The sequence below is a fragment of the Melozone crissalis genome, unplaced genomic scaffold (assembly GCF_028551555.1).
Source record: "Melozone crissalis strain CALT ecotype California unplaced genomic scaffold, PUWL_Pcris_2 ptg000004l_1, whole genome shotgun sequence".
Lineage (NCBI taxonomy): Eukaryota > Metazoa > Chordata > Aves > Passeriformes > Passerellidae > Melozone > Melozone crissalis.
Window position 1 is genome coordinate 45,986,054 of NW_026535782.1, and position 26,416 is coordinate 46,012,469.

At 42.9% G+C, this 26,416-nt stretch overlaps 1 protein-coding gene across 1 annotated transcript in view; it reads right to left on the minus strand.

The window, feature by feature from the left end:
- The window catches only part of CHST11 (carbohydrate sulfotransferase 11), a 158,262-nt gene extending 133,378 nt beyond the window's left edge, over positions 1 to 24,884 (minus strand). The window contains exon 1 of the mRNA XM_054277484.1: positions 24,653 to 24,884. Coding sequence (XP_054133459.1) covers positions 24,653 to 24,755 — 103 coding nt within the window. The 5' untranslated portion in view covers positions 24,756 to 24,884. The remainder of the gene's footprint in view (positions 1 to 24,652) is intronic.
- Between the last annotated feature and the right edge of the window lie 1,532 nt (positions 24,885 to 26,416).

Below are 26,416 nucleotides of genomic sequence, written 5' to 3' on the forward strand. Positions count from 1 at the left end.
TACAGCAGCTCTTCCAGAGAGAGCCAGTTGTGGTGCAGTTCTGAAAGTTTCCTTTAATAGACAAAAATACACATGAAAATTGAACTTAATATCAGGAGAGAAAACTTCTATGAAGATACAAGACAGCATTACTTGGTTTGACACAAAACTGGACTTCATTAACCCTACTAGAGTCTCCTGTGTAAATGCACAGTAAGACACTGGGGAATCAGCTCCTTGGTGCACATGTTACATGAGAATACATTTGAGCATGGAGGAGAGGAGGTTGCAGCTGCAATGTTACACTGGAAAACCAGTGGAGACCAATCTAGATAAATGAAGTAGAGGACTAGTATAAGAGCTCCTATGAGAAAAGTCTTGTCCTTTAACAAAAACAACTAAGTAAACAGAAAAGAACTGACACAGGAAGAGGCTCTTCTGACCATCAGAGATACAGAAAGAGAAATCCACTTCTACTGACATACTGCAAAGGAGAAACAACGAACTTGATTGAAATACCCCAAGAGGTGTAATGGCTGATGGTATACAGGACCAGAGATGAATCAAGGGAGATGTAGTCACTCTCTGGCTCTGCACTGAACCCAATATAATCATGAACAATCTACTCAGTTTCTGTGCTAGGGCATCCTTCCCAGTCCCAACAGCTGAAACAATTCATATTTCGACTCAGCCCTCACTTCAAACCATATGAGCATGCATTTCCTAGGATACCAAGGCTCCTGTAATGAAAATACTTCTAAATGTGTATCTGATACAAAGTGGTATCTATGGTCCGACTGTCACTTTGCATTCCTATTAGAAACAAAGGAGTTATTTTTCCACTCAGGAAAGAGAAGACAAAGTGAGTCACAAGCAAGGGGATGAGTCAGTCAACTTAGATGCTCTAGCTTTGTGCTGATAAATGACAACCCCACTGCAGTCTGGAGTCTCCTCTAGCCACAGAGCCTGCAGCAAAAGGAGGCCAGATCCTGCCACCACCTCTCACTCCAGCCTGTAGGCCCATAAGTGCTCCCAGCTTCCAGAGCCCACAAGTGAGATTACACAGGAATCAAGTTAAATGTGAAAAGCAATTGTGAATTTGAAATCTTGATGGAAGAAATCTAAGTTTTCAGTGGAAGGAACAAAATACTTGCAGTGGAGTTGCTAAGTTAGGAAAATAGGAAAAGACATCTTGCTAGCTCCCAACAAGAAACAAGTGACACCTACCACTGCAACCTAGAAAAATAAAAACAAAAAACCCCCAACCAAACAACAACAAAAAACCCAACAAAACAAAACAAAAAAAGAAAAATAATTAGGCTGCCTGTATCTTATACAGAGCAACTCTTCACCTGGAGTTTTTCAAATTAATTTACTTTGGTAAAGTAAAAAGCCTAAATGGTTTCAAAGCCATGCACTCCCACAACCAATAGTAACCAGCAGTGCTTTGTTTAAAACACAAGAAATTTGCAGTACCATGCTTAAAAGCACACTTGGTCTAAATTACTAGCAAAAAAATAAAGAGAAGAACAACAACTATGGAAAAATGATAAATCACAACAAGCTTTATCTAGTATTTGCCATGGTTTCACAAGCATGACCTTTCCCATGTTCTATCATTCTAGCCTGGCCTTATTTTGGCACAACAGTGACACTAAGCAGTTTTCTGTTACTGCTACCAGCTTTAGAGAACAAGTTTTTTTCTACTACATAGTCTGTGATAGGAGAGACAGCTTCAAGGTCAAGGTAACACAGAGACACACACTCAAAAGGTAATTATCTGTTTGTAGAAGTCCCAGCCACCAGGCAGAGAAGCTTTGATTTCAGTAGCCTCAAGGCAGGAAGAGATGGTGGCTCCTGCTCCAAAACACTTTCACAGAAGTAGGATCTATCAAAGAGTAGTGTCTTCTTTTAGCTTAGGTCTCTTCAATTAGATTCAACAAAAATACTGAATCAATGGCTTTTTTAGACTTTCCCCACTTCTGAAAAAAGTGGTTAATGTTACAGTTTACTTTGTTCAACTCAACAACCAACTTTAACAGAATAATGCTTTTACACAGCAGCTAATGTCTCACGGGCACATCCTAGTGGGAAAAACAATGCACTGTTATTACAGTGATGGCCCTTGGATCAGGCTGCTGGATAAGGAGAATTGGGACCAACTTTAACTGGACCAGGCCACAAGAAAAAACTGAGCACAGCACTGGAATGCTCAACCACACCCAGTAGCTTGAACTGGGCTTAGCCACAGATGCAGCCAAATGTTCATTTAACTGATTTATTAGGGAATGAGGGTGGTTTGACATAGGAGAGATTCAGAGTGAAAATTTGCTGTCTGAACCTTAACAGGATTTTTTTTAATGTATTTTTCCACATTTTCAGGATGTGCTTTAGTCCATGCCCACATTCTCCCTTGCAGTCCACATGATCCCCAAGAGGATCTGTGATTTGGTCTAAGAAAGTCATTAGCAACATCACCATCGACTTGTACCATCATCTTGTCATATTTTAGACTTTTGGGATAAGAAAAATGGGTAAATTCTTAAAAACAAAACAAAAAAAACCCTAGACTAAAACAAAACCCCCACACCATCACGGGAAAGACCCAAGAATAGGTGCAGTTATCACTTATTTGTGTATTATGTACTTTGTGGCATACAGATCTAAATCAATCTTTGGAGTCTGGAACTGAAGTTATCTAATAGTGTTTCCCTCTTCAAGCATATAGACTGTGTAACAAAACAGTAGAGATCCAAAATTCAGTGTTTTCTTTCAAGTAAAACCCATCTATTTCCCAAGTGCACTAGAGCAATTATGACTGCCACAGGGCCTGGCTGCATTAAGACATGACTAAGGCTAGTTATTCTAGGGAGTCAAGTTCAGGATAGATCATTGCTTCATACTACTGCAGGTAGCCATATTTTAAGACATTTTTTAAAAAGTATTTAAAGGTTTAACACTCATTTATTTTATTTTTCTTCCTTCTTTGCAAAAACTCTTCTGGTGGCTAATTTATTCATGCACAAAGTATGTATATTTGTCCATTTTTAAAACTAATCAAGTCTCCCTCATCTTGTGTCATTCTTGTAAATACATCTGCAAGCAGCAGTTTCCCCTCACCAGAGTGAAGCACCTACAGCTAACACTGAAAAAAAGACCCAGGGACTTTATAGCAAGGAGCTCTGTGTATTTCAAACAAGGATATTGTGGAAGCAGATGTCATCATCCTTGTGATGATCTAAGCTTGGGAGCCTACAGAGGAGTCCTGGTACAACTGCTTTACTGAGTGCTTTTGACCTAAGGAAGTTGGTCCAGAAAGTTCCTGTTGAAGCCAGATGCCAAGCTTTGGAAAAAATCCTCCCCTCTAAACAGTGGAAAGTCCAAAAGTTTATGGTGTCAATACAGAAGGTGTGGTATTTTGGGACTCCACTTCCACTCTCTCAGTGCAAACAATACATGCAGGTTTTGAACGAAGAACCCACTTTGCTTGAGCCATGGCTGAGTACTCAACTTCTACTAACAATTCCCTGCCACTAACTGGAAACCGGACACAAAGCCAGGTGACCTCCCACTCCATTCAATATACTCAGCAACTTGCAGGCATGCAACTCAAATTCCTTCTTCGTTTCCCTCCAGCCAATAGAAGAGATGAGTTGGGAACTGTTAGGGAAGTCTTTAATAATTAACTAAGGGGAGGGGAAAAATCTCACCTCTTTTGTTATGCTTCACTAAATTTGTTCTTTATTCAAATACTGGTCAATTATTTTTAAAAATGAGAATTAAAACCACTTTCACATACTATTATCAGGGCATTGATTCCCCTACACATGTGGTATCTACTTACCAGGAGATACACAGCATATCTGTAAGAATGAACCTTTGCTTGACAAACAGGGGTTTCTCTTAGGCATTCCCTCAAGCACTCATTCATTTTAATGGTGTATGCTTCACATTGAAATTCAGCCTTGAAGATGTTAATTATTACTGGTGTTTCATTGTCCTTCTGGTGTTCTACAGCAAACCCTGATGAAATCTGTCATGTGCTTTATTTCACACTGCATAGCCTACCATGAGCAGAGTTGGTTTGGTTTCTTTTAACCATTCAATGCTTTCAGGGTGCATACCTGGTTGACACACCTTTGAAGTCACCTTGCTCTTCATCTACAGGACTTTATCTCAGCCACTTAATTTGCCCAACTCACACAGCCAAAGATTGCGCTTTTCACAAGTCTCCAAAGGTTCTGGCGTGAATCAGCTTTTTGACACAGCTTTTCCCTGTGATAGGAGACATTATAGTCTGTAGATCCTAAGTTGTGTTGATACATTTGCCAACAACTGAACTCAGATATTGCCAAATTACACCAAAATTAAAAAAAAAATAAAGTCACATAACTAGTAAGAAACTTGAGGGATAAAAACGATAACTTAAAATTTGTTGCTGTGATCACATACCCAGGAACAGAAGTAGAGACAGGACAGAAGAGGAAATTCCCAAATACAACAGGGACAACATGAATTAAGCTTGCAGCCCATTAGCACTAAGCTGTATTCAAATAACCTCCTAAACATCATTGCATGAAGCATGAGATGCAGCAAGAAAAGCACAGCATGTTGGAAAAACATGTTTATAAAGGGAACTCCCTCATTTGCCAACCAGTGTTTCATACCCACTGTCACCAATTAGCATTAAAGCCATGCATCCCCTCAGCCAACATAAAGCACATGCCAAATGTTTTTAGTGTTGTTCCATTATATTAGATATAAAATTCACATGCACAATTCACTGATAAAATGAACATGGATTACATTCTAGATCTTCATCTCAATATCATTTAGTACCATTTATTTCACATCAAATTAGAAGATGTTTCAAGTTACTTAGCAACAAACTCAACCAAATACACAGGGCGGCACTGCATAGAAGTGTAAAATATACTGATACAGGCAAATATCTCCAGCATGAGGCCCTCACCAGTAATCCTGAGAGTATTCAGCAGCGTAATCCACTGTTTGTACAGCCTCCTGGGCCTGCCATCAGACAGTGCTGAGAAGGTTCAGACACCAGGACAAATGCTACTCTCCTAGTTCATGCACACCTTCTGTCCCATCCGCAACAAAGCATGCAGGAAGGAAGCATCTTGCACTTAAGTGGTTATCTTACAGGAGACTTCTGAATTCAGGTTTGCATGCTTTCTTCAGATATTGAATTCAAATTAGGTCTCACTTTGCTCACAAATTTCCCACTGTGTCGAGATCCTAACATAACCACAGCCATACCAAGTGTCAGAACTTACAAGCAAAGTATGGAAATAAGTGAAAAGTGCTCAGCATGGTCCAGGATGACTCAGCAGGTGATCTTTCACACATACATATAGCTAGATGAGTAAACAGGGGTCCCTGGGGAGGAGGGCTGGTTGTCACTTCAGAAGGGTACATTTTGAATTAAATAAATAATACACATTAGCAATCTAAGAACTCATTAGTATTTTGTAAGTATTTTACATATTAAATTCTCTGAATTCTAATGACACTCATGGGAAAGCTGAAGGCAGAGCCCAAAAACCAAGCTGCCAAGCACTTTAAACTTTCTCATGGAGAACTGGCAATTTCAGATGCTGTAGGTCAGCCAGCTAATAGTGATCCTACAAAACCATGCTATAAAAAGACTGCCGTAGCTCAGTGACAAAATAAAAAATGAGACACTTTTCTTTTGATTTCTTCTTAAATAGCTTTTCCACAATCTTATACACACACACAAAAAGAGCTTTTAAGTTTTCTCCTTTCTCATTTAGCTGAATTTCTCTAACACAAAGTAGCTATGAAAGCAAGAAACTATTAAACTGTTCATTGAGGACAGCAATTAAACGTGCTGCTGGAAGGAGAGGGCATAACCATCAGGATATGAAGTCCCTTTGGCTGACCACCTTGGCCAAGTAGAACAGCTTCACAAGGCAGAGGGAACACCAATCCCCACAACTCAATGCCATGGGCTCCCTTCTGAAAAATGGGGAGTCACAAAGTTTATTTTCCCTGCTTCACTGGGAGCCATTTGAGGGACACAATTTCATCTCAATTGGGTAAATCAGACAGAACTCAAGAATTTCAACTTCCTTAGGCAAGTAAGCTTTGTAAACAAGCAGTTTTGCAGCCGGAGATAGGAAAAAGGAAAGGAAGGAATAGGTCACTGAAAAGTTAAATAAAAACAGAAAAAGGTCAGTTTAAATAATTTTTAATGAAATACTAACAAAGGAAGTCAGATGAGTGCTGCAGTGTTCTACATAGAGAAATAGTCTAGTGATTAAATAAAACAAAACACCCAAGGCAAAGGATTAGACTTATCGTGGAGTCATGCCTGATCAAAAATGTTTAATTAAGACTCTGGGGCTTGTTCAAAGACACCAGAAACAGTTTGAAACAAAAAGTTTTTGTAGCACCACCAAAACCTAACTGTTAGGAGCATGTTGGAGGTTAGACAGCTTACACTGAGCTTGGAATAAAAAAGTAAAATAAAAGAAAAAAAACCCTTTCTCATCTTATCTGTGTCCACATCACAGAGCATTCCCAGGAAGTCTTCACTTGACAGCAGACCCTGAAGCAGCTTAGACTGACACATATCCTCTTGGCTTTCAGGGCTATCTGTGCCCAAGGGAGATGCAGAGGTGACCTAGAATCAGAACATTTTCAGCCCCCAATTCACATTCAAAACTTCATAAGTTCTTCTTAAAAAAATAGGAAATCTTGGATAATTAGATAATTTCATCCTTGTTGAGAATGCTTCCAAAACACAGAAGTGATCATAAAATTTGGATCACTGATGAAGAGAAAGTGCCTTATGAGCTCTTTGGATCCTGCCAAAAAAGATACAGCCGTTATCGCCAAATGTTACATTCTTTGCAATTTCTAAGCAGACGTGCCTCTTCCCTGTACCAGTCTATTACAGTCCCCTCCAGATTCACTTACTGGAAAGGGAAAATAGAAGGAATAAACTTAGAGACAACAGTAAATCTGCTTCTTGCTGAAACTCCAGCTCAGATGGAGCTGAGGGAGGGCCATCCTGACAGCTCACCTGGCTGTGACTGTGCATGGTGACACCTGCCCCAACCTTGCTGCCTGTTTGCACCTGCAGCTCCCCAGCAGCTCTCACACCACACTGACCTCATGGGCCAAGGCATCACACTTCCTAAAAACTGCCTGAGGCAAACACATCCCTCCAAAAAACATGATTCTGATGAACTGCCTGATCAAACAGGCAAGTGCTAGAGATGCCAGAGCAGTGGGGCTGGAGCAGATAGAGCAGGACAAAGACAACTGTATGCAGATGACACACATCAGGTGACATACAGAAAACTAACATAAGAAATACAAAATGGGTTAAAACAATGAACAGACTCCTGCTCCAAATGGACATCCAATTGTTTTACCCTTGATTTTTTTCACAGCATTTCCCAAAGAACTCCCACCCACCTGGGACCTCCTGGCACCCCCGTGCTGCTCATCCTCCCCTCCCAGCTGTCAATATATTACCTCACATTGGTGAGCAAAGGCAGGAAGATGATTCTATGGGATGAGTGCTTTCCTCCACTTCAGCTATGCCAATCAGTTGATTTTGAAAGCTGTGCCTGTAAGGGTGATTTAAAGGTGTAACTTACAGCTACAGGCACATCTGTAAGCATGTTTCTGAAAACATTCTCTGGATTGGCTTTTCATCACTGTTAGCCATAAGCACATTAGTTCTACACAATGATGCAGCAGCAGCTACAAGTGACTATCCCCCACCAAAGCTGCTGTCCTCTGAAGGCTACCCAATCCTCCCCAGCCTCCCTCCCTGAAGGAAGGCAGCACATCCCTACTCATAAATGCTACAACTTCAAACACAGCCAAAGCCACTGCCTTCAAACATTCATCTTTTAACTTCCTAGCAACAATTCTCTTTCACCAGAATTCTCCATGCCTCTTACACTTTATTTTTACTGAGGTCTCTTCTTATAATGCTTACAAGTACACAGTCTCACCTTCATCTTCAATAAGTCTTTTAAGCCTCAAAGTGTGAAGATTTTCAGTACAATGGTGAATTTTTCACTTGAAGTTTAAGTATGGAACAAAATCCCACTTTAAAGCAAGACGCCTCAGTCTGACACTCAAGTTTGAAACAAAGTGACATTTAGGCTTTGATCCTCAATCTCATTCTCATTCGCAAGTCAGCTTTGGAAAGGATCCAAAGTTATCAAGGACCAGTCTCTGAATCAATTTCAAACATGACCCAAATTGTCGGTCTTGCAATTATGATCCCCTCTGCAGAGATTAACATTGTATAAATTGACATAAGTTTAAATTTTCCTTCCGCAAATGTAAATTTTTACAGCCAGATCACTTAAACTTTCCATTCACAGTTTGGCTTCACCAGAAGTCCAACCCCAAGACTGAGCTCTTGGATGCCACGAAATCTGTCTCTTTCAGACTAATGTAAATCAGGAGGGTTGGGTTTTTTTTCCCAGACAATATATGAAGATAAAACAAGATTCATTTTTTTTCATGTGAGTGTTGTATCTGCTTTGTCTTCTTGCCTTCCTTCAAGGAGAACTGGCAACACCCATACTTCCAGCCCTGTAGACCCTGGGAGTAGGGTAGTAGTAGACCCTGGGAAAGTCAAGCAGCACGACTGCTTCTGCCACTGCAGTTCTACAGCAAGCATGGAAAGATCAAAATAAAAATATCAAACAAATCCATTGCCAGTCTTGCTAGAAAAGTCCTAACAGACTCTCCTATGGCTTCTAAGCACTCTTGGTCATGCTGTCAACTAATTACTTGTGCTTGCCAGTCAGTCCTGTGCACAGGTGGAAATACTGTCCTCCTCCAGAGGTATTGCCCCTGAATAACGTATTTCAGGAACAGCAACAGCAGTCAAGTACAAGACAGAAATCACAGCTAAGAATATCCAGTAGTGAAACACAAACCCTAACAATATTAATCAATAATGCATTATAAAAATGCAAGCCTTAGCAGTAGAAAGTGGCACAATAAATTGCTCATAAGAAAGGATTAATATATTCCTGTCATAATGGAATTGAGTGACACACAATTGAGAATTAGGAGAAGTTGTCCTTACTGCTGAAGATAAATTGCTCTCACTGTTACCTCTCAATTTAATTTGAAGTATGTGTTAGCACTGATAACCCAGCCCTAAGGTGGTGACTGCCAGAATGAAAAGCACGGCAACACTGCAAAAGAATATTCATTTGCAAATTAACTAGGATATATGGCAAAATATTAAAAATGTAAGTTAATAATTAAAATTCTAGTTATCAGTTTATTATTCCAACACAAACTGCAGAATCTTTTGCTAGTTATGTTGACACTTCAGTTGAATCCACATGTTTCTTCTGCTCAGTCCTTCAGAAGTACAATGCCCTCCTTCCAGAAGAACCTCTGACAGAGCAAAGAGTAAGAAGCTCCACTGCGCAGCAGCTCCCTTTTTCCATACTTACAAAAAAGCTTCTCTTGCCTTAACATCAAGCTGCAGGCAATGGCTCAGCACACTTCCTACACACACCCAGAGGTTCCAGTGGTGTTCTTTATTTCATGAAAGCATTTCTTTTAACAATATTAAGTTCAGTAATCTCTTTTTAATTATACTGAAATTCTGACTCAAAAAAAACCTACCTGGTGACATGTTTCTCCTCAGTACTAACGCTCACTAATGGGAGTATTTGAAAATCCCACATTTTCAAGATCTAAAAATTCAATTAGATGTGTGCTTTGACAAGCTTTTGCCTGCTTCACCACCAGTTCCAGCTCAAGAGGCACCAGGAACTGTAAGGAATAGTCCAGCATGGAATAGCAGGGTGTAGTTTGCATGCCAGCACCACCACAGCGAGACAAAAGGGCCAGCAGGCAGAAGAGGAAGCAACAAAAGCCATGACCTTCAATGTTCTTGCAGGTCACCAGCCAGCTCTGTCAGAGATCAAACACTTGGAAAGTCAGTCCTGCACCTCTGTGAACACATGCTAGGCTATGTGTATCCATTTAGCAGGAAATTACTGGCTTTCCTTTGCATAAATATTCCTGATGAAACAGATTCCCCTAGGAGAGATTACTCCTCCTAAATTATGCCTTTGCTTTCTGTCCTGAAAGGATACTCATATTTAGCTTCCAAAACTGAGAAAGTCTAAGAGCCAAGGTTAACTGTAACCCACCACACAAAACACGAAACCCTTACAACCATGGTGATGATCAACTGGCACAGCAAATTCTTCTCACCGCCTACCACTTCTCTCTGGGTTCCTCTGTAGCACAAGCCCATCTGTGGGGGCTGTCAGAAGAGCTTCTTCAGGAGATGGTAAGTTAGTAAATCAAAAATGAGCTAGCAAGCCTACTTCCAGAACCCTGAGGGAACCAAGAGATCTCAATTGACTCAACCAATCTTCCTAGAGTCGCACCTCTGTCACTTAGGACCATCGCTTCCTTCCCACCATGCTTGTCCTTGTTCCACTGACATTATCCAAAGACATGATCATTCAGTAGCAAGCCTGAAGCTTCCTAGGTTGAAGTCCCAGCTCTTCCAACCACTTCATGAAGTTATGGGCATATGCTAGGAAGGAGGTTAGTTTACTGATCTGGCCAGTTTACTACAACCTGGTCTCCCAACATAGCAGATGACCCACGCAAGAACATTGCAGGGGCACAACTCATCCCAACACAGATGTCATGAGAGGCATGCTGCTCACAGAGACAGCTCAGCCCAGTGCCCTACAAAGCAGATCACTGTCTGTCCCAGAAAGGAGGCCACAGGACCAACTTACAGACCACAAGCTCACAGTACTGGTAGAAGGCATTTCAAGATATGCAAGGAAGAACACAAGTGGGAAGCTACAGACAACTGTTGTGCTTGGCTTACCATGCTGCAGACATGGGTGTATATATGCCTACTCCAGCAGTAATGAAAGGATGAGTGTTTTCTCCATCCATACCTTGGCGCTCCCATGTAGCCTGTATCTGACACAAACCCATTTCAAAGAAATTGCAGAAGTGAGGCGATAATTGGGGTCATGCACAGGCTCACACTTGAGTTGGAATAAATCTGTCAGAATTTTCAGTTTTAGTAGCCAGCAATTGTTTTCAGCAGTAATTTGCTTTTCTATTGTGCTGGTGATATCCCCTACCTATGCTCAACTGTTCAGGTTCACAGAAGCTCTGTAACACACACACTGTTGCTGCTCTGTGTCAGGCCCATCAGACTCCTTGCTCTCAACATCTGGTCTGCTTTGTGCCTGCCACAGGACTATGCTTCAGCCGAGCCACAGAGGTGGAGTGCGCCCTGGCACTGCAGAAGAGCAAGAACAGAGATAAAAGCAAGGCAAGAACCAACCCCTCCTTCCTGATAGCCAATTGCTTTGGTCCACTTGAACGGGAACTCATCTTTGCACCCTTTGTTCTGGATTAACACCCTTCACAAGAAGTCCCAGTCACACTTTAGCCATGAGTGCAGAAACAGGGAGTTCTCAGATCACATTCATTTACAGCACAATTCCCTTGCAGCTGCCTTGCTTGCATATGAGAAAGTGAGATGCATTTGGGGCATAAGTGCTCAACTTGCGACATTGACCTGTGAGTACAACCCTGAGTTGTACTCACAGATTATTGGCAGCCGGGGAAGACAAAGCTTCCCTGCTTCCTGGGATCAATCTCTTCTCCCCAAGGACCAAATTACAACAGACAAAGAAAGAAGCAATTAAATAAAATCCGAGTTTTATCCCCTGAACTTGACAACATTTTCACATGTCAGAAAACTGCAAATCCATTTGCCAAAGGGCACAGGAACAGATGGGAACTGAAAGGGCTATTACATAAATTAAGCATGCAAACACTGGTTGTCTGCTCAAAGTCCAGCCCCTGTAATTTCCACATGTGCAGTACTTGATGTGGCCATAGCACTATCCCCACATGCCCTCACTTGAGGAATATGGGTGCACATTTTTCCAGTTTGCTACATAACTACATGGTGCTTAAAACTGCCTGCAGCTAGAAAACATGACAAAACCCTGCTATTTCCAGCAAGGGAATCAAATGTGAAAAAAAGGCACCACATGTATTTTTAGGCTATAATTGAAATTTTAAAGTGGTCCCTCTCCTGAACATTTGAACAGATGTAGTGTGCAAGCAATCCACTACCAGCCACAACTTATGACAGAGCAACATTTTACATAATTCAATGCAAAATTAATCTGACAGATGAGCAAGAAGCAAACAAGCACCAGAACTCCAGACACAGATATATTTTTTATTATGCTTGACTGTGAGGGGGACACAGAAACTTAGAGGTAAGCAAGGGAGAGAAAAGGTACGAAGAAAAGCATTCCTAGATGCCTTGCAGTGATGACAAGAAGTCCATCTCTTCAAAATGCCAAAGAACTGCAGTTCTTTGTCCTGTGTACTTGTGGTAAACAATCACACATGTTCAGCGAGACAGATGGGAAATGTTTTGTTTCCAAGACTGAGGTAAAAAATACCCTTTCAAACACATTAAGTAGCTTCCATTTCCCTACCTTGCACTGCATGAAGCATTGTTTCTAATGCCCCAGAATTTCATAGGAACTCAAAAAGATCCTAGATTGAGATCAGAGGCCACTCTGAGCAAACACATTCATGAAATGCTGTAGTAAGGTTTTCTTTTTCAAGGAACGAACATCAACCATGTCCCATAGGCACCACAGAAACATGGAGGTCTAAAAGGGAAGGATCTGGAAGAGCATCAGCCAGCAGCTGCAGCCCCTCACAGCGACAGCTGATGATATCTTCCTGACTTTGACTTTAAAACTGCAATAAGAGAAGAATAAGCAAAGTGCAGGGACAACATACTTTACAGAGAGGTGCTATTTTAATTTACAACTATGTTAAACATTGGTGCATGAATAAAAACCCAGGATGCATCATGCACATCAGCCTTGATCAACATGTAAAAGCTCTGCTGACATAGCAAGACCATAGAAAGGATACAGTTTCACTGTATGTGTTTTTTTTTTTTTTTTTCCTTATTTTAGTAAACTTAGATTTGCTGGCAAAACCTCTAGCAGACCTGGACACAGAGGTAAAAGAAAATGAAAAGAGAAGAGGCAGACCTTTTTCCCACTTATATTGATCCAGTAAAACTTTCAGTGGCAAAAGCTGTCCAGGCACAACACTATCTAGATTAAGTCCGGCTTGCTATTCCAGAAAACAGACTTCTGGGCACAGGTGTGGCCTCCACCTCAGTCTGGTCTCATGAAGGCAACACTTTGTACAGGAGCTTTCAAAAGGAGCTCTCAGAGCCCTGTGTATCTGCACCAGAAGCATTTTCCTGTCAGGAGCACTCCAAAGGACACAAGACTGTCCACAACTGTCATTCTCACAAGCAGAGAGCACACTTGAAGGTGGCTGCAGAGGCGTTACTTGGGCTGAGTGCTGGGAACCAGGTTGTGCCTCATATCTAGCTTGCATATCGTCTATTCCAAGCCTATAAGGGATTGCAAACCTCAGATCATATAAGCTCAAGAAATCCACCCTACCCGTCCACTAGCCACTAGCCTGGTGGGAAACCATTAAAAAAATCCTAGCACACATACCCTTCCTGACCATACCTCAGTGTTCCTAGCTATAGAGTGAAAAAGAAAGCCTGGACCTACTTGGTGGACCATTTTGAAGCCTTCTAATTAAAGTATTAACTGTCCCAGAAGTAGATTTGGACCCAAATTCTCAAAGATTTCCAAAAACACTGCTCATAACTTGCTCCCAATGAAAGCTTCAACTGCAACAGACAGCATCAAAGTACAGACTCGTCATTAACCAACATACAACACACATGGCTTGACACTAAGCAGTGTTTCTGGGCTCCCAAAATGCTGAACAAGTACACCAAGCATAAACCATTCTGGCAAAGTAGGAGTGGCTGAGGTACAATCTGATGACAAGAGATCCCCTCACAGCTGGAATGGGAGCCTGAAATAAATCTCTTGGTCACATCCCAATGAATGCAGAAACAAGCAAAAGATCTGAAGAGTACAAAAAAAAAACCAACCTAAAAAGATGGGGGAAAATGCCTCTGTAAAGACTGTCAGTGGCAAAAAAACCCAGTTAGTTTAGACAAACAAGAATTATGGCCTGTTTCCCTTGGTGCCCAGGCACACTGGGGGGAATGAGACCTTTCCAGCTGCACAAAGAGTTCTCACAGTACTGTGTTAACACGCTGGCTATAGCATTCTGGAGATGGATGAGGCTGTAAGGCACTGACATTATACTGATGTATGGACTTCAGGCATTACTAATCATTTAGACACAATAGCCCCGCGTACATTTTTGCTTTGCATCCTCTGCAAATATTCTCCTCTCTCTGCTCTGGAAGTTTTTTCTTTAAAAGTGTTCATGAAACAGGCACAGAATGGGGAAAGACTCACCAGCAACACTGATGTGCTCTGGGGAGGAGACAAAGAAAAAAATGAAACAAAAACAAACCACAAAAAAAAAAAAAAAAACCAAAAAAAAAAAACAAAACAAAAAAACAACAAAACACAAGCTGGATCAGGACAGCCAAATATGAAGATGATTTTAATTAAATCATGTCTATCTTATATCATCTATTTCAGCTAATTTAGCATCTCAAACGAGTATTATCTCAAAAGAGTTAATAGCTCTAGAAGCCCCAACTTTTTCACAGTTATTTTTCTTTAATGCAATTACATTTTTGCTGCTGCACCAGAAATATTAATAGCCTTTTCTGCATGAGACAGAGAAGCTCTACAGCAGGACAAGAAAGCTTCGATCCTACTGATGATCTGCATGCTAATGGTTACATACAGCTTGTCTGTCAATGTAATCCCTACTGAAGCTATTGAAAACAGGCAGCACCCCTCTCAATACTTCAAGCATGCATCTCTTCAGGAAAAAAAAATTCCATTCTCTTGACTGTAGAAAGGACAATAACTGGGAAAACAGACAAGCAAAGCTGTTGTTGCTCTACTGTATACTGGTCTGTAGGAAGACACAGAGGGACAAATTCTGCTCTTCATTACAGTACCTATGATCCAGAATTGATCTAACCTAGTCAATGGAACTGACCCAGATATACAGGGGAGAAAGAGTCCAGGGCTCCAACCAAGCCTGCAATCCTATATTTCTACATCCAAGGGGAAAGTATGCCCTTTGCGCAATCCAAAATCCTCTGCTCTAAGCACAGTAGATCTGACCTAGTACTCACCAAAATCAACTGAAAAGCAACCAGTGTCTCCTCCAGTCATTATGCAGACCTCATGCCATCCACCCACCAGCAAATTCAAACCACTCAGTGTACACCTTTCAGGAAAAAAAAAATCTTATGGTCTTGCCCAAAACAAAACCCCAAACCCAACACTCTAGTAGGGAGCCATGTTCACTCTATCTGAGCTTCCCTAATCTTGCCACAAGGACAAGTAAGACTGATGGAAGGAGGCAGATATTACCTGGCACAGTCCACAGGATTGCCAGTGCCATAGTGGCAGGAACTCTGCACAATGTCCAGCTGACTGATCCTGTAACAATTAATAAATCCAGCAAGTGGGACAGAGCATGTGTCCAGTCACCCTTTTAGTCCATCACACTCTGGTGTATTGCTCCAATGATTAGCAGTTACTTTAACTTCATAATTATGTGCACACATACACATGCCTAATTCTAAAGATAAAACTTATCACCAGCTTGTCACCATCTGGAAACTCAAATGTATTTTAGAGGTTAATCAAGACCAAAATACACAATCAAGACAGACAGGCTTTATCATTTTGTATTTATGACACCAACTGACACATTTTATTAATCATCAAGTGTTTCAAAAGTGTTAAGGCCCTCCTCCTCAGTTACTATAAATTTTCTGCTACCACTTCCAACACAGACTGTAAAAATACAGACTACTAGAAGGACATATTCCGTTCCTGGTACCCACCAGCATGGGTGCAGGATGTGCTATTCCACATCAGGTCACTTCAGATAATGCAGACATTTTTGTTCTGCCTGCATACGAATCAGCTTTAAAGCACTATAATGCAAATAGTCTTTTAAAGGATTTTAACTATCTAAAGCTCTTTGTTTTAAGACAAGGTATTACAGTAAAGATCATCCATGAGATCCAATTACAGTCACCTTAATAATTATATGCCTACCTTGACTAATTCAAAAATCCCTACAGGCTATCCATTTTGAAGTTTGATTCCTTTATACAATCATTTATTAGCCAAAAAAGCATGACAATTACTAGCTACAATGTCATTTATTAAATGAATTCAGAAGGCATTACTCTAAGGATCTTGAAGCCCACCTTTTTATCATTTAGAAAATGTATCTTGAGTGTCGATGCCTTAAAAATTAATAAAAGACCAAAAAAAAGAATTCCACAGTTCCCTGCTTTTTACAGAGTACAGTGTGTTCAAGAAGTGGATTGAAACCCAACAAAGCCTTTTATTCCTTGTGGATTATATACATGCACTCTGCAATTAAAATCTATGTCTCCTACCACTCAGCCAAATAACATAAAGAGAGAAAATCTTTTGATATTAAGATGACTAAGGAGAGCATCTTTTAGCCTGAGACAATGCTCAAAGAAACCAAGGCTGCCTCTCCCTGCCAAAGGAAGGGCAGACAACATTTAAGGATGTGAGCATTTCACACCTGTTTTTGCACAGTGCAGGCAACTTACCTCCATGACATGTGTTGGATAGAGCTACCATCTCTCAAACCCCCAGAATCACAGTGCTGTGAGAAATTCTGCTTGATTGCATTGTTTGTATTTTCCATTTCCCCCAGCACCTTCTTTTACATTTTTTCATAGGAGTGTGAAGCCATTGCGGAGTGATTGATAGTAATGGAGCAAAGTCATCCCTCAGTGTCTACAGCCGGGCACAAACAAGACAAAGGCTACCTTGAAGAGGCACTCTTACTGTTTAAATAGATACCCTGACAAACTATAAAAATCCTTGCTCTTCTACAGCCTACAAAGAATTAATAAAATGATTCCTCTCTCAACCTGGATGTTTCCAAATGTGTAAGTTGAGAAAGAGTAGCAGAAATGAGAAACCACACTTATCACTCATTGCACATAGTAAAATAACAAAGGCACCTACGTGGAGCATGTGGCACTTTTGGGATTTCTTTTAATATCAAAGAACTTCAGCAGCCTTGTTAGGAGAAAAAGGTTTGCACTGCAGAAATCTGTGCATTTGGATTACCTGGGCCACCAACTACAGATTTTGTAGAGGGTGGGAAGATGAGTGAGTGCATGTGCACATTCATACACATTTGTGCACATAGTCCTCTTTTTTTTCCAGTCAGCATTTTATAAGTGCTCATACTTGGCTTTTTTAATGTACAGATTCAAATTTGTCAGGGGAAAAGACATGAAATACTCATTTTCCAAATCTAGCCTCAATTTCAGTCAGTGTGTTCTAATGAACATTTTCCTTCAAATGTTCCAATGGCAGCCATCTTTATTTCTTTTAAATAGCATCCCCTTCTGATGCCTGTAACCTAAATGTTAATGCCTTATTCAGGACCTCATCTCTAATGTGTAAAATTAATATGACCAAAAGGAAAGCTGTCATCTGCTTTCATTGCCAACACTGGGCACAGTGTTAAAGGCAACCCGAAAAAGCATTACTATTTTAAAATAACTCCAAAAACCCTGGATAGTTAAATTTTAAATGCATAAGGCAGTGAATTGGGTTTTTTTACACAAGGAAGCCTTCCTTGACTCCCATGGACACAAAGCTTCCTTACTGCAAATTAAAAAATGCTTGTGCTGCACCTACTTATACCATGCTGTTACCCAAAGCCCTGCTAGCATATCACAGAATTGAGAGTCCTGTCATCCACTGTGGCTCTCTGAGGCTTCCTGCCACAGAGCTTTTCAGTCCCCGAGTTCCAGTAAAACACACCAGCTCCCATAGACATGCCTGCAGTTTCCATGTTCTGCCAGAGGGGCTCCCCACCAGCCTGCAGGGATCTGCAGAAAGGGCAGAGCAGAGAATGCACATTGCCACAGGATAGTCCTTGTGGATAAGTGCTCCTAATCTGGGCACAAGTTGCCTTCCATTAGGTAGTGCCTAGTCATGTTGCGACAGCACCAGAGGACACAGGGGAGGGAGCTGAAATCTAACATGGGCCATTCAAGTGGAAACTTAGAATTTCAGTTCCACAGAAGGGAAGGCAGCTACTCCAGACAACTCCCCAACATCTAGCTCCTTATGAAGGAGCATGTGGGGAGGGCAAGAAAACAAACCATATACATTGATCAGCATTAAATGAAAGGTGGAGGATGAAAACATTACACAAAAGAAGCAACACAGAGTCCAAGCGCATATGTGGTAAAATTTTGGTTTATCCATGAAACCTTAGTTTCAGGTGCCAAACAATTACATCAAAGCGGGAACATACTGCACCCAATGCTGATTACAGTCACAATATTGAAATCCAAGAAAATCCTGTGGCATGAACTGGAGATAATTAGGAACTGAATTCTTTCACTGGTTCACAGTAGCCTCTGGTGGTCTCATCCTCTAGTTAAGAGCACAAGGCTTGTGCCAGAAACACCACTTTGTCACACGCAAGCATTCTGACCATAACAAAAGGATATCTATAACCTGGGTACTGAATCGCAAATAATGAGGAATTAACTGAACCAGTCAGAATTCTGACTGTAACAACAAATACCTTGCCCACAGAGATCCTATATGAATGAGCTACAGGGAACAGGAACATCCAAAAAAGCACAAACATGCTTTGAAATGTTATCCTTGTAAGATAGTAGGTGGCTGCTGAATCTATGTAACTCACCACAGACATGTCTTCATCTTTATCCTGGACATGCCAGGCCTACACAAGGATCATTCCTGATCCTAATTCCATTCCTTTAATGTGAAGGGGAAAACTCATTTCATTGATTTCAAATGGACCCTTCATCCATGCATCTTATGCTTCATTTTATGTATGTTGACACTTCAAGTCACACACAGAACTCAAACATTTGCTTTGAACAGCACAAACAATCAGAAAGAAAAACCATCAGATTCAAATCATTGTGTCCCCCATCCCAGTCCTTAACTCCCTCAGGATTAACTTAGAGTTGATACATAATACATATGCACCAGCCCAAAAGGCTTGAGAGGAAAAAACACTGTGCTAGAATGACATTCACAAAAGGACAACTGCAGAACCTTTGTCAGGCAGGATTTGATATAGTACATCTAGCAACAGAGTCAAACAAAATACAGTAGTGCCGGCTTTCAAAAAAGTAACATGAATCTAATTTCTTCCAATTGTCTGAACCATTTTTAAAGTTAATTACATGGTACAGTACAAGATAAATTACCTGCCACTTCTGAAGCATAATGGAAGCAACTTAAGAATTCAGAAAGATGCTTATATTTCTGAATATGAAATAAAAATGAGATTCTAGTTGCAACAAATCAATTGTATCAATTTGTTCATAAAAAGCACTGGGCATTTCTGCTCTATATGCCGTTTTGCTGAGTTCAAGACAAAGTTTCCATGCACACTGACTTTATCTCTGAAAAAGTTACATAAGCTAAGTCATGACACTTTACATCTGTGAATAGAGCATCAGTACGCTGAAAGTTAGGACAGTTACTTTCCCAATATTGATACACAGTATTAATTAAAAAAAAACTTATAAAAACCTACAAAGTAGAAAATGTAACAGTGGAGTAAAAAATATCCTGATGAAATAAGACAGGACTGCAACACAATAACCCAGGTAATTTTTGCTTGAACACATTCAGAGACATTTTTATTTCTTCAGTTCAGCAAGCAGTTGTTGCAAAAACCTACACTCATTTGCACTGCAACAGAAAAAGCTGTTCTTCTAATAAGATTAATATTCACTAACCACAAAGATTTTCACAAGATACAAAGAGCAGCTTAACTCTCAACTCAAAACAATTCCAGACTACCAGTCTTTCTGGAGCACAGTCACCAGAGTAGGTTTGCTCACACTGATGACAGTTCCATGGAAATCTATGAAAAGCTTTTATAGGGACACCCACAAACAGATACAGCACACAGCAGGGTTTCTGGGGGATGGATTTCATTGCATGCAATTAAATGAAGGCCGGTTTCTTGTGGCTGTCAAATTTCTCTGTATCCCAAACACAATAATTTAAAATCAGTATACAGGGTCCATCAAAGGAATGCCCCACAGCCAACTACCTTGCAGATCTCATTCTCCTTTGTAAGCAAGAGAGAAAGCAAGGATCAGTTGCAAGATGGGAGACTGCTGCATTGATTTTCAAACAGAATCTGCCATCAAAACCAATGGTAAGCTTGTCTTCAAACCTAAGGAAAAAAAACCTCCTGTGGTCTGAGTTGTTCTGATATTTGAGCAAAGGCAGACATCAACCATACCATTCTGCAAATGTAACTGAGATGACCATGGAGATGAGGCAAGTCTGACCTGTGAGATCTAGCCTTCATCAGCATCCAGAGGAGAGCAGTACGAGTCTAAAACAGGACATGGAAAATGGAGCAAAAAAAAAAAGCAAGTGGGAGGGATGGGAAGGGAACCAGGTTTAGAATAAGTCAGTTTCATAAACCTGTCTGAGGTAAGATAAAAACAGTATTAATTATCCTGCCTCAATTTTACACCTTGGGGGATCCTAACACACCACCAGTGTGACCCCCCAGCCCAGCAGAGCAGCTCCTGCCTCCACTGGGTGACTCACAGTCCCCTGCCTGCTGCAGCTGGGAAGCAACAGAACAAAGCAAACATCTGTGAAAGTGTAGGCAGGCTAAAGACCAGTGAGAAAACTGATTTCATAGGAAATACAGCAGATAAAACTATGATGTGCTGTCACCTAAAAGCCCAAGACTGAGCTATTTCACACAGACTGAAGTTCCAGGAGCATGGAGCAATAATAAGCTTGCACTCAGTTATCTAGATAGCACATGGCAGGAGAGTGAAAGGGGGAAATATTTGAGCAAAAGAGACAGGGAAAATCAGCTCTATATTGCTATATCTCCAGCTATAGCAAACACTGCAGCATGGATTTTTTTCAGTAAAGGCTAGACAGGCAATGGGAAAACACATTGAAGTCCCCACTATCACTTCATCCCCCAGGAACAAACATAGCTTCAGACAGCCAGGATCATCTCCAGCATTTTCTTTACAGTGGTCCTGAGCACTGGAGAGCTGCATAATTCACCTTCCCTCAACAACAACTGGTTGGGGAACTTAACTTGGGAGGGTGGGTTCCCAGCTCTTTGGTAATCTCTGACAAAACTCAGATAACGCAAAGGTGCAATAACCAAACAGCACATTTACAGCTGGCTTCCCAGCAAAGAATGGGAACACAGCCAAAAAGAGAAGAAACAGTAAAAACCACCTGATTTCCTTCCAGCATGAATGTGTTGGTATTTAAGATAGGGAACAAGGGGTACATTATATTCTTTTGCAAAGATAAGGCAAAGCTCATCTTCTCAGCTTCAGGCATTAAGTGTGTTTGTGTTGTTTGGGGTTTTTGCCTGTCTTTTTTTAAAAAAAAGGTTTCTGTTAACTATGTAATTTTCTGGTTTTTACCCCAAAGGAAAAAAAGCTATCAAAAGAAATTTGGGTCTCACACTTCTAGCAAGAGTTCCATGTTCAGATCTCCTAAAATGGAAAATCCCCTCTAACAGATAAAGATTTATCTTAACCCAGAAGGGGTTGGACTCATCATCTGGTGGCCTCCTAGCATCTTTCACCTTCACTTTCTCTCACCTGAAACTGACGAGAAAGCCCTGTAAGCAGCCTCCCGAAATTCACTGAGAGAACTCTGGGGCTCAAGGAGGACCTGACACTTCTCGCTAAGGACTTATCTGAAAATCTTATTTTCTCTCCAAAAGGTTTGGGTGGGAGTTTTTCATCTAATTCTGATTGAAAGTGCCTCTGCCAGACACCATGGTAAGCTACCAACAACAGTGAGACTGGCAAGCCAGAGATGAGAGAGCTCCCTCCTGCAGCCATGCAAAGACATGCTTCAGTGAAGACCAGCTAGAATTTAGAACACCCTTCAACAACAAAAAGGACATTAACCAAGATTTTGAAAGCTCTTAACACCTCCAGTCCCAGCATACACTCTGCCCAGGATCTGGCTCCAGTGAATTCTGCCACACAATAAAGGTTACAAGCACATGTTACAAAAAAAGACTTAATTCCTAAAAATGATCCACTACACAATCTATATCACATTCACAGGTCTACCACCTCCCTACTGACCCTTCAGGAACTCTACATTCATCTATCAGTTGCGTTATCACGATGGTAACACGTACAATGGCACAACATATCTGGGAGAGCAGCTGTCTGAGCCTTACAAAACATGTGTAACTGTGTAGGAACTAGGTACCAAAGCAGAACTTGAGAGCTTCCCAGCAGTTCCTGCCATGGAAACAGCCCACCAAAAAAAAAACCCCAAAACCTCAGAATAAGTTATGATGAAAAAGGCACAATAAAGGTTGTGTTCTATTTATTTCCAGATCTACTCCATTCACACTAACAACCTATGTGTCACACAGAAAACGGGTGCACATTATCATCCCAGTGATTTCACAGCATCGCATTCTCTCCTTGGAGCTTATGCTAAATCCTTTGAACTGTACTAAAATATCAGCCTATTTATAGCCTCACAATATAATGAATATAAAGCCATAATCTCCAATAGTTAACTATAGAGCATATTGAGAATTCTTAAAAGATGATTTTTCTACATTCAAAAATTCGCAAAAGAATATTTAGCTTAATCTCTCACCTACTGCATGCAACGTTTGTGTTCCAGCAGTATAATTCATCTGAAACAAGGGGAAATAATCAGTCTTGGCCAAATTTTCTGAATATGTCTGTAAACTATATTATCTGTGGAACTCCACCAACTAAAATATCACATTTCTATTCAATTGGTGAAGCTATGTTACAACCCATAATTCTGCACGATGCCTTGAAGACCAGAAATAAAGCCTTCTCCAGGTCTGCTAAGGACTGAGCAATCCTTGTGAAACCAGTAAACATGGGACAGACACAGCAGGAAAGATAATAAATATGCTAACTTTCCCAAGAAGTTGGCAGGTATTAACACAGAAGGGCACCATACAAGAACACATTAATCAAGCAAATTATACCAACTCTGGAGGAGCAGACAGCTGATAGAAAAACACAAAACATGACTTGGCTTCACCACAGAACACCAGATCTACTGATTCCTAATTCTTTCAGTGCATCAAGCCTCTACCATTTGATGAAAAATTCTCCAAAACCTTTCAGGAAAAATCAATTCTCATAGAATAATTTAGGTTGGAAAAGACCTCTGAGACTGAGTCCAACCACTAACTCAGCACTGCCAAGTCCACCACTAAACTACGCCTCTAAGTACCACATACACATATGGCAACTATGGGAGCCACAAACAGGGAAAGAAAAATTCGACCTGAATACATCCTTTTTCCTTTCACTAGACTGCAATTCTCTTATCAGCCACAGGTATATGCCTGTAGGCAGGACACTTGAGAGCAGGCAGTAGACAATAACAGCTGGGAAGACTCGCCTGCTGAGGAGTGTGGCCAGCCTGCCAGCTACAGATGCTGGCCCACTGCGAGGTATCACTCCCTCTCCCCAGCGTCGCTCCTCTGCTCAGCTGTCAGATCCCTCCAGAAAGTCACTGCAAGTGCAATTCCCATGTCATTTCTCAAGTAGAAGGGGGGAAAGTGAGAGACAGACAGATCAATTTTTTTTTTTTTTTGCCATGCTGAACAAATTTCACCAAGCTGCACAAAGCATCTACGAGGGGTCTGTGCACACAGCTGACACCTCATTAAATTTCTACAGCCCAAGCCCACCTTTGTGTGAATTAGTAGCTGATCGACGTGGGACTTCCCTGGGAGCCAGCATCCGCTGCTCCCGACACAGGTCCGTCCCTAGGATGAGGGAAACTGAAAAGCTGAAGTCGCTTTAGGTACCCGGGAGCGCGGATCCGAGGTGATCCCTGCACAGCATTCCGCAGCCTGCGTCCCTGCGGACACCCGTGCCCAGCCAGCGGCTCCGCGGCCGCCCGAACACGGCAGGACCGGGCCGGGCAGCCGCCCCCGCCGCTCCAGACAGCTCGGGCGAGCTGAAGCGGAGCTGCCGCCGGCGGTAGCGGGTGCCCTTGCCCGCCGCGGTGTCCCTGACCCTTCCAAAAACCAGAAAAGATGAGAAGACGAAAGCCCGCGACCCTGATAGGAGAGGGGAGCTGAGGTCGCGCTCCCGGCGAGGGGGACCCGCGGGGACCGGGCAGCTCCCGTCGCCCCTCAGCCATGAAGCGCTTGCCAGCCGCTGTCGTCTCCCTCCCCTGCTCAGCAAACGCACAATATAAAGCGGAAAATAACAAAATTCTTAAACAAACCAACTTTCCTCCCTCCCGCGGGAAGTTTCCAACGGGGGGCGAGGCGACCTTCCCGCAGCCACTGCGGGCGCTGTGCTCGCCGCCACCGAGCCCCGCGCCTGCCGCAGCGGCGCCGGGAGCCGAAAGCTGGAGCCGGGGGCAGCCGGCGAGGGCTCCCAGGGCGGCCGCCACCTGCGCCGGCGGGGAGCGAGGAGGGCGCCGCCCTCGGCGGGGCCGGTGCGGTTGCAGTGCCCTACCTGGGTACAACATACTTTGGAAATAGAAGATGACGAGAATGAAGGAGCCCACAGAAGTGACCAGGGCCATCCTGCACACCCGGTTCATCCTCATTACTTCCAGCACCGCTGGCTTCATGGCGTTGTCCGGCGGCGCAGAGAGGGTGGCGGAGCGCGCAGGTCTAGCGCCAGGAACCGCTCCGCGCCCGCCCCTCACCGAGGCGCCGCCGCCGCCGGAGGATGCCCAGGCGCCCGCGCCCCGCGCCGGGGAGCGTTAATGCCGCGCTGGGCGTGACCATGCGGCGCGCCAGGCGGAGGGGCGCTCTGCGCGCGCGGAGGGGGGGGGGGGGAGGCGGGCCAGGCGGCGAGCCGGGGCGGAGCGCGGCCCCCCCTCGCCAAGGGCAGAGATGGTCCCGCCCGGTGGCGGCGGGCGGGGACGAGCCGGGCGGCCCCGAGGGGCTGCGGGGGCGTGCGGCGGCCGCCGTCCGAGCGGCCCCGCTGCCCGTGAATTTGACTACCTCTGGGTCACTCTCGACCTCTTCAGGGGGGCGGGGTCCGGCAGCCGCCGGCGGGCAGGAGCATTTGTTCCTGCCTGGATCTGCCCGACGCCCCGTTCGTGAAGAGAAATTCTCGCACTCTTAGCGGTGTCCGTCGCTCCGGTAACCCTAAATGCCTCCTTGCAGGTCTCCCCTCGCTCCACAGGTTATGCTACAGCCGGTCCCTGCCGTCGTGTTTTGCCGGTACCGCGCTGTCCCGTCCGGGAGCTGTTCATTTTATCAGCGGCGCAAACGCCAACTTCAGGCGCACGGAACCATTCGGGTGCAAACAGTGCCACCTGGCCTGACGGAAATGAAAGGGGTTTATTTTGTTTTCAAACCCGAGACTTCTCAGTTTTATGCATTAACTAACACTGTTCATTTGTCGGTGGAATCAAAAGGTCCTTGCGCCGCAGTCGGCCCGCCGAAGGTGGATCTACCTTTCCGTAATCGAGAGCAGCACCAGGCCATGAGGTACGAGCCTGTACGTGGGAGGAATGTAGAGGAGCTGGGAGCTACAGAACAAAAGGCCTCTGCCGTGCCCAAGCGAGCATCGGGTTTGGGACAGCTGGGGCTGCTGGGGAGCCGGGCACTGTGAGCGAGTGCGGCTCGGCGGAGCCCCGAGCGAGGTTTCCCAGCGGCGAACCACACAGCACAGCTCTCTTAACTGGGACTGTCCTCTTGCTCTGACCTACACAGGTGTTGAAAGTACAGCGCTGAATGGAAATGTCTTCTTAGCAATATACCATTCATCTTTGTGCGGTGGTGACAGTTCTGTTTGTTCCCCTGACGCGCCCAAATACCACTTTGCTATTAGTTTTGTTTTTTGCTAAAATGAAGAACATTATACTGATGTTGATACCATCTTCTCTCATAAAGGGATTTTTTTGCTCTCGCGCTTCTTTCTGCTCTTCCGATTAATTGGGGGGAGGGGTCTTTAAAATGAAAATAGCCCTGAACAGTCTGAATCCAAAGATGGGAAGGAAGTGGAGTAAAACATACTTTAGGCTAAAAAAAATCCTCCAACTTCCGTCCCCTCCCATCACTGCCCCCTGCGCCCTCAAAAGAGGCAAACCCCACAAACAGACAACCCCAAACAAAACAAACAAGCAAACAAACTCAGAAGGTATGAGTGTTCATTCCAGTTAATCATGACAGAAACAAGCAAAGTCATGAGAGTCATCTTCCACTTTCCAAAAGCCAAAGATTTTACCTCAAGGATAAACCAGTAATTAGTTAGGCATTTGTAATGGAGTAGATTATT